At 48.4% G+C, this 17480-nt stretch overlaps 1 protein-coding gene across 1 annotated transcript in view; it reads left to right on the top strand.

The window, feature by feature from the left end:
• CCDC60 (coiled-coil domain containing 60) overlaps nucleotides 1–17480 on the top strand; it is a 138775-nt gene that overhangs the window by 81591 nt on the left and 39704 nt on the right. The window contains exons 5-6 of the mRNA XM_056131039.1: nucleotides 3257–3364; nucleotides 13423–13513. Coding sequence (XP_055987014.1) covers nucleotides 3257–3364; nucleotides 13423–13513 — 199 coding nt within the window. The remainder of the gene's footprint in view (nucleotides 1–3256; nucleotides 3365–13422; nucleotides 13514–17480) is intronic.

The following is a 17480-nucleotide window of genomic DNA, read 5'->3' as shown; positions in this document are numbered from 1 at the left end:
GGGAGATAGCGCCATGGGCTGGAGCATAGGTTTGAGCCCAATTGCAAAGTAACAGGTCCACACCTCATAGTTGAGAATTACCAGGAGTGTCCCCAGGGTCCTGAGCACTGCTGAGGAAGTCCTCTCACCCCACCAAAGACAGATTTTTGGCCTGAGAATTGCTATTGCTCTAAACATCCTCTAAGCACCCCTTCCTCATCCCTCACCCCCAGGCCCCCGGCCAACCTCTGATCTACATGCCGTCTCCCTCATCTTGCCTTTGTCGAGATGCATCCTGGGAGAGCAGGAATCAAACAGCACGTTGGTCTTTCCAGATGGCCCCGTTCCCTTAGGAATGAACCTTTGATCTGCTGGCAAGTCTTTTCATGGCTTGACTCGCTCATTGCTTTTCAGCACCAAATAATATTCCATTGTCTGGATGAAACTGTCCACAGTACATTTATCCATTCACCTACACTTTACCTTTACCTTACACCTCTGTGGCTTCCTAGTTTGGGCGATTGTGAAGAAAGATGCTTTTATTTTTTTATGCACATATTTTTTTGTGTGTGTGAAGTGGTTTCTAAACACAGGAACAGGTGTCAGCCCAACAGACAAAACCCTCTTCTGATGAAAAGGGAAGATGCTTCACTCTCACAGATGCCAGAACAGCACCAACATCAAAGCACAGATTCAGGCCCCAGACTGCCTGAGTTCCAATCCCAGCTGCCCTGTGCCAGCTTCCGGGACCTGGGGCAAGACATATGGATGGCCCTGTGTGCCTCAGTTTCTCTTGCTGCAAAGGACTGCCCTGATGGGGTTGTTCTACAGATAGCAATGAGCTGCTGCATGGAGGGCACTTAATGGAGTATCTGGCACAGTGTGAGCTCTCCATGGGAGTGCTGACTGTCATATCCTAACATTGTTGTGACTGCTCTCCATGATCTCGGTGGCTTTGCACATGTGAATTATGCCTCAGGAAAATGTCAGTCAAAACCCATGTCTGCCACTTCCTAGATAGCAATCATAAATAGAAAGAGGATGGAACCTATTCTGTACCCAGCCCAGGGCAATCTGTCATGTCAAGACACTGTCACAGGGGCTGGAGCAATAACACAGTGGGTAGGGCATTTGCCTTGCACGCAGTCAACCCAGGTTCAGTTCCCAGCATCCCATACGGTCCCCCGAGAACCGCCAGGAGTAATTCCTGAGTGCAGAGCCAGGAGGAACCCCTGTGCATCGCTGAGTGTGATTCAAAAAGCAAAAAAAAAAAACCAAACAAAAAAACCTCTGTTTCAGGCCTCAGGCAGACTCCTAAACTAGAGAGACACAGAAACAAGGAAATACAATAGAGCAGGAACCACAAAATGCAGGGTCAAGGGGACAGACTGTAAGCCTGGGGGTACTTTAGAACCTGCTTCCTGGGGCAGAGCTTAACACAAACCTCAGAAAACCAAGGAAGGCTTTCTGGTGGAGGGGACATCTGAGCTAAGACCCAAGCACCGAGAGGCAGAGGAGGAGGGAGAGGAACAGGTAGTGCGGAGCAGAAAATAGTGTCAAACACCTCACCTCACCCCACATTCCTGCTCACAGTGATGTCTGTTACACAGACGAGAGAACTGAGGCTCCAGTTAGTAGACAGTAGTTAGCAGTCAGGAGAATCCACAGAGTCAGTAGACAGCGAAGTCCAGATTCCAACTCAGGCAGTGCAGAGAGATGTGATGAGCTTGAGTCACTGTGGGGGTGGGGGTGGTTAGTAGGCACCAGGAGAGGGCAGCCTAGGAGCGGGGCAGGGCCTCGAGATTGGCAAGTTGGACCAGGGTCCCTGTGTTCTGGTACAGGCTCGTTTTCCAGGGATACCACAGCCAGGTGCCAGAGATGGGGGATACATCAGGGGAAGCCGATAAGGGAAAAGAGTGTGTTCTCTCTGGGTTAGAACTAGAGTTCAAGGACCAAGGTGTCCCTGGGCCAGTTTCCTTGGAGGCCTCTCCACTTGGTGGGCAGACAGCTGTTGACTTCCTGTGTCCTCATTCAGCCTTCCCCGGAAGCTGCACCCCTGGATCCTTCTGTGCATCCAAACTTCCTCCACTTGGGGCTCCAATGTGATGGGATAGGTTCCAGCCCTCTTTTTAGCATGGACCCTCCTTAAAGGTCATTCCTCCATCCTGAGATGCTGGGAGCACCACACCGTTCAGCCCAGACCAGGCGGCTCAGGGAGTGTGGAGGTCTGAAGCCAGGGAGGAGGGGTGAGGACACATGTGTCCCTGCCTCTGTGTCCTGCTAAGAGGAAGCCAATGCTCATAGGTCCCATGGCTTCCTGTGACCAAGCAGACCCCCACATCCCCGAGGATGAGCTCCCTTGGCTCACTTTTTCCCACCCTGCTTGGACCCCCCAACCCTACACAAGCCCAGGCCCAGTGGTGGGCTCTGCTTGGCAGAAGAGGGGCTGCCTTCCCAGGCCTCTCAAAATGTCTTAAGGCAAAGTAGAGTGTCACAACCCAGGACCAGGCACCTGGAGCACAGACAGCTGCTGCATTGGGCATGACCAGGTGTCCAGGGCTGCCCACGTGCAGTTGCCTGACTGTGCTAGTGTGGAAGAGTGAGGGTTGGGGCGCTCATGGGGCCTTGACATTAGAATCAAGGAGAGACACAATGTCTTGGGGGAAAATGCATAGAAAAGAAATGGGACAAGGGCTCCAGAGAAGAAAAGGGGGGAGCTTTCGAGTTTCCCAAAGACCTTCAGCTATCCCCTTCCTCAGCACCCCACAATCCCATGTGATCACAGCCTCTGAGATGAAGTAGACTTGGGCTCAAATCCTCACTCCAGATCAAATCCAACAAGTGTCTGCACCTCTCTGAGTCTCAGGTCCTACCTCTGTAAAAGGGGTGTGAGAAGCCATTACTTGTCGTTTGCCTTCTGACTTCTTCTGCTTCAGTTATACCATGTGCCTGAGTCAAGGCCTCTATCTCAGGGACCTCTCCATCATCCCTTCTGGATCAGTACACCAACTCCAGGTGGCCAGCAAAGCTGTTGCCTCTCATCCTATTAGCCTGCATGGACTCCTTAGCTCCTCAGAGCCTCCACTTCCCCATCTGCAAAATAGGCCCACTGTGAACATTTTAGGAGCTGATGTATAGGGAGTGGGCATGCCAAAAGCTCCCAAATTGGGGGCCAGCAAGCCCCTGTGTCTACTATCATCTTGGAGAAGAATCTCTTTCTCACAGCACGCCCCCCCCCCCCCGCCCCCGCCCTGGTCTTCCCTCTCTGTCTCCACAGGGAAGCCCTCTTCCGCCAGCTCTGTGCCCTCCACTGGCTTCTGGAGGCCCTGACCATTGACCATACCCACCACACCATGAAACCAGTGATCACCTGCTGGAATCTAAGGTATGTCTCCTTCGCCATCAGCTGGGGGATGGGAAAGGAGCTTCTGTATACCTGGGTGCGATTCTATGGTGCTCTCCTGAGTATTCCCTAGGATCTGCAAGGGTGAGCTGCCACCAGGGCATGCACGCATGGAAACCAATGGTGTAGGAAACCAACACACATTTTCTCCTAACATACCACCTGGGAAGTTAACATCACACAGTCATGGCGGTTTCATTTACACCACAGTAAGTGGCCTCATGCCCCTGGGTTCACTGCAGGGCTTCTCGCCTGTCTCTTCGTGGACCACGTATCCCCAACACTTATTCTTTATTTATTCTCCTTCCTTTTCTTCTTTTCCCCTTTCCTCTCCCCTTTGTCCATGTTCTTGCTTTTCTCCTTCCCTTCAAAGGTGTTCATTTGGGAGTACTGGGATGAACCCAGGGCCTCCTGCATACCTACAACCCCTATCTGCAGTTTTATTTTATTTTTTACTTTTTTTATTGAATCACCCTGAAGCCATACAAAACTGTTCATGCTTAAGTTTTAGTCCCATGTTGTTTCAACACCAGTGTACATTTCCCAGCACAAGTGTCCCCAGGTTCCCTCCCATCACCCCCCACCCCTCACTCTCCATATATATGTATTTTCTAGTATATATATGTATACACACATATACATATATACACATACATATATACACATACATATATATATATATATATATATATATATATATATAGCACTGTCCTCCCGTTGTTCATCGATTTGTTCGAGTGGGCCCAGTAACATCCCCATCGTGAGACTTGTTACTGTGTTTGGCATATCGAATACGCCATGGGTAGCTTGCCAGGCTTTGCCGTGTGGGCAAGATACTCTCGGTAGCTTGCCGGGCTCTCCGAGAGGGGCGAAGGAATCAAACTCGGGTTGGCTGAGTGGGCTGCATGCAAGAAGAAGACCCTACCCGCTGTGCTATCGCTCCATGTATATATGGGTCTTTCTCAACTTGGACCCAAAGAAATCCTCAGGGATCAAGGATCAGTTCTAGAGCATCTGGGTTTGCTCAGCCAGATGCATCAGAATGTAGTATCTCTCCCAAGTGAGGACTAGCTATATCCCCACCAGAGGGGAGGACTCATGCCAAGCCTGGGAGTCCCCGTGCAAAAACTACATTCCACCATGAGGCAGAAAAAGCAGCCAACAGACAGACTGATGCCAGGAGAGTCCTGGGGGTTACAGAAGGGAGACAGCAAAAGTCAATAACCCTGATTTGAGGCACTGAATTTGCTCTGTAGTGCCCAGGTTGCATTCAATAAAAGAGTTCCCCTTGCTCCATAATTGAGAACTCCCCACTCGTACCCCAAGAAACTGTTATCTGCTATCCCCTCCCATCCCTACACCCTAAGGGAATTGCATCTTCTTTCTTTTCCAAAGTCCTTGATTCTTAATTGTATCCGTCTTGCTGAAGACATTTATGACCCAACCAGACTCCCAAATCCCACTGCACCATGATTCATCTCTTGCACCAGAGTCTCAAAAACAATCCAGAAATAAATATCATGCATCTATTGACAAGTAATTGCAAATGGTTCCAAGGCTTTAGTTGGGATGAATTTTAAAAGTGTGATTTCCCTTGATGCACTGAGTTTATAGCCTTGTTCTCTTAGGCAGCAGAAATTGTTCTTTGATCCCAATAACGCAACATAGATTTTTCAAAAATAAAACTTCTACTTGAAGCAGGAAGTTGGAGGAAACTGGGAGTCTTGGGGTTCCTCCAGTTCACTCCTATTCTCACCAAAGCACCCACATTTCTTTCCAAAATATCCTTGTGGCTCACACAGTTTGTTTAAAACTGACAGCCTTCAGACATTTCCCAAGCGTTATTTTTCTAAACTGAAATAAACACGCCTCAAGTACTAAATGCAATTTATTCTTGGCCAATGTTTTATCAAAAAAAAAAGTGTAAGTATACATAGCACAAAAATTTTATTCCCTCTCTCCCCAACTTTGTTCACTTATTTCAAAGGCCTAAGGTAATTTTTCTTCTAGACCTTTCTAGTGCCTTCCCCTCAAATATAGACAGAAATGGATCATTTGTATTTTGTTCTACATCATCTGTATTGTTTTTATCTATATATGGCTCTCTCCATAATCTTCCTCTCTCTTACAACATCTCCTGACCATCTTTCCATGATTGTACTTAGAAAATCTCCCACTGTGAACAATTTCCACAATTTCTAAGTTTACGAAGGTATATTTTCAACCAGGACCATATGGCCCCCTGTGAGGGCCCAGGATATTCCATGGGGACCAATCACATAAAATATAAATGGGGGACCAAAACCCGAGACCAGGAGGCAAATTGGCAAGACAAGAAGAAAACAGGTTGAAAGGAGGCTCCACAATCAGAAAAAGGTTGGAAAAACACTGTTCAAGGGAATGGAAAGACCATAACTAAGACACTATTTCTCGCATGATGAACTTGAAGGATTTTGCCTGTTCAAACAGACATAGGGAACATCCTTATACATGAATTTTGCGCCCGACTTCTGTTGGCAAGAGTCTGAGAAATGGAATTTCTGGGTGAAAACAGCATCTAATTTTTTTCACAGTTGATTGCTTAGATTCTAAGAAATAGAGCCCTGAGCCAGTGGGCTTATAATAGCATTTTACCTCCCTGAGCAAGTTCCTGGAAGCAATGTCTCACCTTCAAAGTCTGAGTATTCATTCTCCAAAACTGAAGAAAGAATGCTAGGGTGAATTCGGATTGAGAGGGTGAAAAGGGACATCTCTGTTTCCTCTGAGTAGTCTTAGAAATGTGCCTGTCACCGAATATTGTCCCCTGCAGGAAAGAAGATGATGAGTTTTCTATGAGGAATTGTCAGGATGAAATCCCATCGAGAGTTGTAGAGAAATAGAGACTACCCAGAACTCAGCCAGACCCAAAACCAAAGGTAGTCCAGAGAAAGAGTCCCAGAGGCAGTGAGAGTATTTAGATCTTTTCTCCAGTGAACCATTTGCTCTGATAATAATCTTATTTGGGTGGTAAATGGTATTCAGTAAAATGCTTAGTACAGGTTTCCTTCACATCTGCAAACTCACTATGTTTTTGTAAGGTGCAGGGTTTGTTGGGGATGGTGTTAAGAGGCAGGAATTGGGGAGGACATTTTGAGCCACATACAGTAGTGTTCAGGGGATATTACTGGCTCTGTACTGAGGGGCAGTGCTCAGGGAACCACACAATACCAAGAATTAAATGTGGGAGATCAGAGTGATAGCACAGCAGGAAGGGCATTTGCCTTGCATATAGCCGATCCCGGTTCAGTACTCAGCATCCCATAAGATCCCCAAGAACTGCCAGGAGTAATTCCTGAGTGCAGAGCCAGGAGTAATCCCTGAGCATCGCTGGGTGTGACCCCCACCTATCCCCAAAGAGGCAAGAATTAAATTTGGGTCTCCTGCACACAAAGTATGTAGTCCAATCCATTGAGCTATTTCTCTGGCCTGAGAAAGTGTCTTTTCAGTTAATTAAAAAAAGAGTATCTTGTTTTTAAGGCCTAGTTTCTATTTCTTTTGTTTCATTCTTATACTATGATGCAATTCCACCCCCAAACTTTTAAGTATAGTTCTTTAAACCCAGAAAGCATCAAGTGATTGAAAGCAAGGATGTCCACATCCAATGGATGGACCCAGATGTGTCCAGGCCCTGCCACTTACCGAATATGTCTTGTCCTTTGTTTTTTTTTTTTTCTGCTAAATAGGTTCCTTGCATCAGAAGAACTGCCCTAAGGAGCAAGCAATATAAAGTATTTAAAACATTTAGCCCAAAGGCTGAAAATCCATCGAGTGTTCAGGTCATGATAGCTGCTCAAAATTGGAACCCCTTCCCCATTTTAAGGCCCCCTGTGGGAGGCCAGGAAAATAATACAAACTTGCACATGACTGACCGCAGTTCCATCCCCAGCATCACATATGGTTCCCTGAGCATAGAGCCATGAGTAGCCCCTGAATGCCAAGAGGTGTAACCCACCCACATTTGCCCCAATAAAACAAAGCAAAACAAAAGTCACTTTTTTTGCTTCTTTACTTTTTTCTCTCTATTGGGGAGGGGAGACAGGTTTCCCAAGCAGTCCTGGGGAAACCCAACAATTCTTCCCCATTCAACCAACAACTCTATTCAGGCCTCGGTTCAATGCAAGGGCCCAAAGATCTGGTACTGAAGAAGGCCTTACAGACCTGGGGCTGTTCCTCAGACCACTGTAGTGTTGCTGGGGCCACCAGTGCTGTGTCTGGCAGCACTTAATGGGGCAGGAGATGCCAGGGATTGAACTGGGGGCAGCCGCATGCAAGGCAGCCCTCAACCTCTGAGCTGTCTCTCTGGCCCCACCTCTTTTTTGTTTTGTTTTGTGTTTGAGCAGTGCTCATGGCTTACTCTTGGCTCTACGTTCAGGAACGATTCCTGGTGAGGTGTGGGGGACCATCTGGAGTGCCAGTCAAACTCAGGTTGGCAGCATGCAAGGCAAGTGCTCTCCCCCCTGTATTACTGCTCCAGCCTTTCCACCTATTCTTTTTTTTTTTTTTCTTTTTGGGTCATACCCAGGGATGCTCAGGAGTTCCTCCTGGCTCTGCACTCAGCATTCAGAAATTACTGCTGAAGGTGCTGCTCAGGGGACCCACTATATGGCATGCCAAAGATTGAACTTGGGTTGGCTGCATGCAAGGCAAATGCTCCACTCTCTGTACTATCACTCCGGACCCCACCTCTTCATTTTTGAATGTGTATTCTGACTTTTGTTTGCTGTACCAGACTTGAAGAACCCAGAATTCTCAGGATCATTCTCGGGATCATTTGACTCAGGACCTAAAGAACAACCTCCAAACACACACACACACACACACACACACACACACACGCACGCACGGCCCTGGGAAGTAGCTTCAAAGGCTTGGTCCTTCTCTACCAGAAGTGTGCTCAGTCAGGAGGGGGATACAATCACAGGTGGTTTCTTTCATTTCCTCCTCGCCTTGATCTTGCCGTGTGGTTTCCCAGCTACTGAAAAGGAAACTTCAGGTCTGATTCCAGCCCACTGGCCCTCCCGTTATCAAGGGCTGCGCTCAGACACAGGGCGTTTGAAGATCCCTGGGAACCTCGCTTCACGTTTAGCTCATTTAGCCACTGCCTGAAGTCTCCCCACATGGCAGGTTCGCTTGGAAGTCAGAAAGAGTCAGTACGCGCAGAACGTCCGTCTTCCCAGTTGGGGCTGGAAGACTAAAGATTCTGAGAGCGTGTGGCTTGTTGGGACCAGTTTTAATTTGAACAGGGGAAGGTGGGGGTGGGAGGTTGCATTTGAACTTCAAGAAGGAGGCGGGGGCACAGCAGGGACCGCAGGCGCTGAGGGACAGAGCCAAGAGCCCTCTGCACTGTGGTCTGAAAAAATAGTTCGAAAAAGGAACGCAGAGATGCGGAGGCCTCCAGCCGGGAGCCCCAAATCAGACTTCAAAAGCGCCGCGAGTTTAAATGTGTTTTAGAGCCGAAGGGTGGCTCCTTCTTCCTCTGGCTAGACTTTAAATATTTCCCAATTTCATCCCTCCGGTGAAAAGCCAGCAGAATCCATATCAAATGTACTTTGTTGTTAACCAACATACAGTGCTTTACTGTATGTTGTGTAATCAAACACGAAGCCTTAACCGAAAGTTGGGGGTGGGGGGAGAACATTCTCACCTCCTCCCTTCCCTGTCTGGCTTCACGCACCTCCGTGTCTATGTGCATTGCTGGGGTGGGGGTGCAGGGTCTCGGTGGTGGATTTCCAGCGAGGATTCACCATGGAGGCTCTGCACCCCATTTTCCCACTTGGGTTAGTAAAAGCTTGTGATTCTGCAGCTTTGGCCTCCTGGCCATGATAATTCAGACCTCGGTAAGGTTGCTGGCTTTGTCCTCCTCTGTTGAGAATCTCCCCTGCGCACTGACCTGTTACAACAGCCCAGGTAAGTCGAGACCCTGGTCAGTGCCTCCCCTGACTGGTCTGGCCTCTCGTCCCCTCCACTCCCTACTCTGGGCTCAGGGGATCGCCACCTGATTCAACGGATCCCACAGGAGCACTGTAGCACTGTCCTCCCGTTGTTCATCAATTTGCTCGAGCGGGCCCAGTAACGTCTCCATCGTGAGACTTGTTGTTACTGTGTTTGGCATATTGAATACGTCACGGGGAACTTGCCAGGCTTTGCCGTGTAGGCGAGATACTCTCGGTAGCTTGCTGGGCTCTTCAAGAGAGGGATAGGAACCAAGCCTGGATTGGCCAGGTCAGCCAACGGATCCCAGTCATCTAAAATTTTTTTCTGCAGAGGAAACACAAAGAAAAGACAGGTAGATGGATGCACAGATGTTGTTTCTCAAAGAGGGCAGTACTGTGTGCCCACCTACCCAAGCCATGGACAAAGGCACTGGAAGAAGCCAATGGGCTGATAGCTGTCTTGGGTTTAGTTGGGGGAGGGGCACTTTCTATTTGTTCACTTAATGATTGTAGGTTGAAGTGGGGGAGTGCTATGAATTTTTTTCTGTTACAGGGGAGGGTGCCCAAGAAAATGGAAACGCATCCCCTGATTATGGATTGGAAAGATTAACATTGTCAAAATGGCAATACTCCCCAAAGCATTATACAGATGCAATTCAGTCCCTATAAGGATATCCATGACAGTTTTCAAATAGATCAAACACTCCTGAAATTCATATGGAACAACAAATCCTTATGAACAGCTAAAACAATCCTTGGGGGAAGACAATGCGAGGCATCACTTTCCCCAACTTCAAACTGCACTACAAAGCAGCATTAATTAAAACAGCGTGGTACTGGGGGTATGGTGCTGCCAGCAGTCAACATGTACCTGTCAGGTGAGTGCACCAGCAGTCTGATGGCGCCTTCAGACTTCCAGATACCCCAAAATTGCTGCTGTGCCTTTGGCCAGACCCCAAAAACTTGGGGCAAAGTTTACCAAGAAAGTAAACTGCCGAAAGTTAGGTATGTGGGAAACACACCCACAAACCACCTCCGGCTCAGCTATATAATCGGAGGCATGGCCTCTCTCATTCCTGATTGAACTGTTTAATGGCCATGATCTCAGAGACTCAGAAACAGATCTCGAAACCCAGCGACTTTTGGCAGAAATGCGTCCGGTCCCTGCAGTAGGTTACCGGTGCTGGGCCAACCCAGGTGGGAATAGGTTTCGTGCCTTGGCCTGCTCCCCCTGGCGGCCTGGTGGCCACCATCCTCCAGAGGCTACTGGACAGTGAAGAGACACAGGGCCTCACGGGATGGGGGTGAAGCCGGTCCTGTCCTCCCCACCCCAACGAGACCCCAAGTCATCGCCCACGAGTGGCCTCTCTGGTTCCTGATCATGCTGCTTAACAGCCATGATCCCCGAGACTCAGAAATAAATCTCAAAACCCAGTGGCTTTTGGCAGAAATGTGTCCAGACCCCACAGTAGGTTACTGTTGCTGGGCCCCCCCAGTGGGGAAAGGATGTTGTCACTCCGCCTGCTCCCCCTTGGTGGCTCGGTGGCCGTCATCCTCCAGAAGCCACTGGACAGTCAGGCTTGGGCCCGCAGTAACAAAACTTGTTGGGCCTCACGGGATGGGGGTGGAGCCAGTCCTGTCCTCCTCACCCAAACGAGACCCCAAGTCATCACCCACGAACGGCCTCTCTGGCTCCTGATCAAGCTGCTCAATGGCCATGATCCCAGAGACTCAGGGGCAAATCTCGAAACCCAGTTGGCTTTTGGCAGAAATCCCTCCAGATTTAAGTGTTAAAATTTTGGAATTTCAAAATCACATGGCCCTACTACAGCCACGCGACATCATATGTTATTCATAACCAACAATAGAACACAAATTGTCTACTGTTGCCTTTTCAGCAGATCTGAGTGTTGGGGTAAAATCTCAAATAATAATGGTGGGTCTGGTGTCAAAATATTGAATGTGATCAAAGTAGAGAGAGAGTAATGTGGAAATCATCTGCCCCACAGGTAGGGGGAGGGTATGGGATGGGGGTATACTGGGGTTGTTGGGGGTGGAGAATGGGCACTGGTGAAGGTACGGGTGTTTCATTGTATGACCGAGACTTAGACCCAAAAGCTTTGTAACTGCTCTCACAGTGATCCAATAAATAAAATTATAAAAAATGAAAAAAAAGTAAGGTGGAGTTCATGCACAATTCAATCAGCTAATCAGTGGCTGAATAAATAGCAGTACTCCTACATAAAAAAAAAAAAAGCATGGTACTGATATACAGATAGACCCGAAGATCAGTGGAACAGAGTAGAATGAAACAGACACAGACCCTCAAGCATCGGATCACCTAATCTTCGATAAAAGAGCAAGAAATATGAAGTGAAGCAAGGAAAGCCTCTTCAACAAGTGGTGCTGGGAAAATAGGGCAGAATTCAGGTTCAAAGACTGCAATAACAGACCTGAATCCATAACACACATGGAGGAAAATGTGCACAGAACTCTCCATGACATTGAAGCTAAACACGCCAAAGGATGAAACACCACTGACCAAGCAAGTAGAAGTTAAGATAAACAAATGGAACTACATTAAACTAAGAAGTTTCTGTACCTCAAAAGAAACAGTGACCAAGACACAGTAACAGCCCACATATTGGAATCAAACATTTACCCAATACCTGTCTGATAAGGTGTTAACATCCAAGATATATAAGGCACAGATAGAACTTAAAAAGAAAAAAAAAACATTCAACCCCATTAAAAATAGGGAGAAGAAATGAAGAGAAACTTTCTCAGAGATGAAATACAAATGGCCAAAAGACACATGAAAATATGTCCTATATCACCAAGCATGGGCTGGAGCAATTGCACAGCGGGTAGGATGTTTGCCTTGCACGCAGCCAACATGGCCAACCCGAGTTCGATTCCTCCGCCCCTCACGGAGAGCCCGGCAAGCTACTGAGAGTATCTCGCCCGCACAGCAGAGCCTGGCAAGCTACCCGTGATGTATTCGATATGCCAAACACAGTAACAACAAAGTCTCACGATGGAGACATTACTGGGCCCACTCGAGCAAATCGATGAACAATGGAAGGACAGTGATCACCAAGCATCTGGAAGGTGCAAATCAAAACAACAATGAAATATCATCTCACACCACAGAGACTGGCACAAGTCAAAAAGAATAAGAACAACCAGTGCTGGGGTAGATGCGGGGAGAAAGGGACTCTTCTTCATTGTTGATGGGAATGCCAACTGGTCCAACCTTTTTGGAAAACAATATGGGCATTCCTCAAAAAACTAGAAATTGAGTTTCAATATCAATACCCGCCAATATCAATTCTGTGAATATACCTCAGGGGCCAAAAAACACACAGCAGAAATGCTCTCTGCACTTCTGTGTTGATTGTAGCACTATTCACAATAGCTAGAATCTGAAAAAAAAAACAAAACTGGGGACATTGGTGATGGGAAATACACACTGGTAGAGGGATGGGTGTTGGAACATTGTATGACTGAAACCTTACTCTGGTCAGCTTTGTAACTCTGTATCTCACTTTTTATTTCAGTAAAAAGTAAATAATTAAACAAATTTAAATAAATAAAACATAAAAATAAATAAAAGGGGTGGGTGGTAGACCAAATAAGTTTGGGAACCTCTGGGATGGATGGATGGATGGATGGATGGATGGATGGATGGATGGATGGATGGATGGATGAGTCAAAGACCAATGCAATCAAAGAATGGTAGAGATTGCACAGCAGTAGGGTGTTCGCCTTACAAGCGGCCAACATGGCCGACCCGAGTTCGATTCCTCCGCCCCTCTCGGAGAGCCCGGCAAGCTACCGAGAGTATTCGATATGCCAGGCACAGTAACAACAAAGTCTCCAATGGAGATGTTACTGGGCCCGCTTGAGCAAATCGACGATCAATGGGAGGGCATTGAAAGAGGATACATTTAGTCATTCTGAAACATCCACATGGATCCAGGAAGTGGGGGGTGAGGATGAACAATCCATCCTCTGTGTATTGCCCTTCCAAGTACTTCCAAGCTCACGGAGCCCTTTCCCCTTCAGGGACCCCGGCGGCAGCAAGAGCACAGTGAAGAAGATCAACAAGGACAAGTCCATGGGCCAAAAGTGGGAGAACTTCATCACGGCCCCCAAGGTAATGGGCGGCTCCCCCCACCTCATGTGCATGGCATCCCAGTTGACTTCTGTCCACGGGTTTCTGGGTCACCAATCACACTAGTTGGTTATCAGAAGTCAAAACCCCATACAATTGGCTCAACTTGATCATTCTCATGACAGTGCTCACTTGTGGGTTGCAGGAGGGTTGGCACAAGGCTGATGGACGGTACCTGGGGGAACGTGGGAGGGGCAGGCAAGGTGGTGATTAGAGAAAAAAAAGGAAGTCACCGGAAGTAAATAAATGCTTTTTTTTTAATCAAAAACTGTCAGTTCTCTCCCCCACCCTCTCCCCTTCCCCCTCTTTAGGAGTGAGTGATTCAGCAGACAGGGTGTCTAAAAACTAGAACAAGAGTCTGAAAACATTTGCAAGGGGCCACCCCTAGAAATGTACAAACTTCAGGGATGCTTCTCAGCCTGGAGCAGGCCCCACAATTTGGGGCTCTATCCTGGTGCTGTTTGAAGGTCACTCCCGGTGACTGCTTAGGGCCACTCAGTGCAGGGAATGGAATGCAGGACCTACCTCCTGCCTGTGTGGCACATACTCTGCACTTCCGACAGTTCTCTGCCCCAAGTGTTTATTCTTAAAATCCTCCAGGGGGTCTGGAGAGACAGCACCAGGGTTACAACACTAGTGCTTGCCTCGCATGTGGTTGATCCTGGTTCAACCCCCAGTCCTCAGAGCACCACCAGGACTGATTCCAGGAGTAAGCCCTGAGCATCACCGGGTATGGCCCCAAAACTAAATAAAAAATAAGAGAAGGACAAGAAGTGTATTTTCGGGGCCGGATGCTGCTGCCTTGCATGCAGCCCACCTATATTCCACCGCCGGCATCCCCTATAATTCCCTGAGCACCACCAGGAGTAATTCCCAAGTGTAAAGCCAAGAGTAACCCCTGAGAGTTGCCAGGTATGGCCCCCAAAACAAACAAAAAGGTGCATTCTTTCACTCCCAGACCATTTCTAACCCTCAAATCTTCCAGTTCATCAACTCAATAAGTAAGAGCTATAAAGATGGATAACAGCAAGTGGGGATATTGAGATGCAGTCAGGAGAGTAGAGGGGAGAGGAGGGAAGAAGAAGAGGGGAGGAGACTCACAGCCAGGGCAAGTACTGCCCTGTGCCCCCACCCTCAGAATTGGGTGGAACACGCCTCTCTGCCCACCTCACAGGACAGCAGAGAACCCCAGTGAAGAAAATGTATCATGCAGAGTCACTTGAAAAATGTCGAAATGCTGAGCGTGGTGGTGGCGACTTTTTAGAAGCCATCTTCTAACACAATTACAAGGGGTCAGAGTCTGGGCTCAGGACACTTTTCAGAGGGACCGGCCAGTCTGGCACCTTAATAACCCCAGGGGGCACGCATCCCCAGGGAATCAGACAGGGCCAAGCTATGCAGCAACTTAGAGAGTTTCTGTGACTCGTATGAAGTCACACAGCTGTGTAATGGTGATGCCAAAAGTCCCGCCTGGGGGCGTCTACTCAGTGCCGGGGTCTGCTCACGCTCATTTCTCATGGCAACGTGATTCAAAGAGCACTTCCTGAGGGGAGGCCTCATTTTCTTGCTCTCTCGTCTGACTGCTCCGAGAAGAAATGGACCTTTGTTTTTTATCCTAGAAAGTTGCTATGGAGATATGCATGTGTCTCGCAAGCCCAGAAAAGCAGCAGGAGCCATAAGCCCTTTTTTTATATATACATAAAAATCAGGCACAGAAAATGTCCTTTGGGAATATTCACAACAGAAATTGAAAGAGAGAAGACAGATCCCGCTGTTGAGCTTCTGTGGAATCCCCGGGTGTCCATGGGCTGCTGGGACAAGCCTCAGGCTCAGGAAGCTCAGGAAGGCTGACTTAGTCACTTCCTCCCCCCCTCCTGACCTCAGTTTCCTCACCTGGTCAATGAGTTTTTTTGTTTTTTGTTTGTTTGTTTGTTTTGATGTAGGAGTACTGCTATTTATTCAGCCGCTGATTAGGCTGATTGAATTGTTCAATGAGGACTTTGAAAGAGCAGCTACAATCAGTCCCCAGAGCAACTGCCATTCCTCTGCCTGGGCAGAGCTTGCCAGAGCCAACACATGGCACCAATGAGAGTTAGAATCAGGCAGAGGTGACAGTAGGGAGTAGTGAGGTCTGTAACAAACAGGAAGGCCCGTGCACAGCAGTGGGGGTGAGGCGTGGAACTGCTCAGCGAGAGCTCATTTTGCCATGAGACTGAGAGCCCAGAGTGGATCATTTTCAAGAAAGGATGAGAGCCTCCATTTTTATGGAAAAGCTCTCCAGTTGGCGAAATTTGGACAAGTAAATGCTATGCCTGTGAGGCCCCCGCCCCCCCTTTAAAAAACCGGCTTCTCAGAGAGCAAAAGGAAATCCAATTGAAGGAAATCTTTGTTTCGGTTGCTGCCCGCAAAAAGTGGTTGCTGCTGAGATGGAACATAGCAGCGAGTTAACACGTCTACACACACACACACGCACGCACGCACGCACGCACGTAAACCAGAAGCAGCATTTGGGAATTTAAGTGGACTCAGAATCGGCCTCATATCAAGAGCTCAGCAAGATGCTGAAACTCCCCACCCCACACCCTTTCTTTGCCACTCAGCAGTACTCAGTCTGGATTTCCCGACTGAGCTGGTTAAATGGATTTTAATTAATGGCACTCTGAGGGACAAAAGATGAAATCCTAGTGCAAGGAAGAGACTCTCCTGACTCCTCTGACTGCATCACTTTGCTTCACATACAAGGAAACTGAGTCTGGGCAAAGGACTAGGCCAAGGCTCCAGGCTCTGAGCTCCCCTGGCTCAAAGCCCAGTGCTCCAGGCCTCTCCATGACAACCCCATCCAGCCTTTGGAAATGAAGGGGATAGTAAAAGTCAGTTGGCCTGAGTCAGGAAGTCACAGTGCCCCAGAGGCATGAGGCAAAGGCGACTTCCACATGCATTTACCCCTGAGTTCTGCCAACATCTCCCCCCAAGACAGGACATCAGGGGAGAGGGAGGGCTGACCAGTCTGGGGAGCTCTAAAGCAGTGTCCCCACCAGGGCTGCACTGTCGAAAGCTCCTAGCATGTCAGAGAAAAGAACCTGCCCCCGGGGCATTCACCGTCCCTTCGTCACCGTCACAGGGGACCCACATGTCCCCCAAGGTCTGGGGAAACCCAGTCACCCCACCCTGGTTCTCCCTGGTCAGTCCATCTCCTGCTGCAGCATTCCTTCACGTGCGTAGAATGTCACAGAGGATTGGGGTGGGAGTCTGGCCATGAGCTCCCACCATATACCCCAAGCCCACCCAGTTTTCTCTCCCCCTCTGCCCTCCATCAGTTCCTTCCACTGTGCAACAAAGAAATTTCTCCTCACCTTCCTCTTTTAGTGCAAACTCAGGGCCCCCAGCCCCCAAATGACTGCTGATCACACTCAGTGTGCTCCGTAAAATGAACCCTGGTGGACACAGTTCTCCCCCACGCCCCACTTGGATGTTTACTGAATGTGGCTGAGGCTGTCTCTTCCTCTCTTCTTCCCTGGTAGCCAATACTCAGTTTCAAATGAAATCATTCCTACCTGTCGGGTGTAAACAACAAATGCAGATTGGTCCTAAGCTGGGCTAACTCTCACCCGGGTGAACCTGGCATTTTAAGGGTACTAAAGAATCATTAACCAAAGAACCAAACACGATGGCCTCTCAGTATCTGTGTTGCAAGCCATAATGACCAAAAGTAGAGCCAGATAAAAAAGAAATTGTCTGCCATAGAGGTGGGGGGCTGGAGCAATAGCACAGTAGTAGGGCGTTTGCCTTGCAAGCCGCTGGCCTGGCCAACCCAGGTTTGATTCCTCTGCCCCTCTCGGAGAACCCGGCAAGCTACGAAGAGTATTTTGCCAAACACAGTAACAAGTCTCACAATGGAGACATTACTGGGCCCGCTCGAGCAAATGAACAATGGGAGGACAGTGACAGA

The sequence above is a fragment of the Sorex fumeus genome, unplaced genomic scaffold (assembly GCF_029834395.1).
Source record: "Sorex fumeus unplaced genomic scaffold, SorFum_2.1 ptg000083l, whole genome shotgun sequence".
Lineage (NCBI taxonomy): Eukaryota > Metazoa > Chordata > Mammalia > Eulipotyphla > Soricidae > Sorex > Sorex fumeus.
This window is presented reverse-complemented; position numbering and strand designations above follow the sequence as displayed.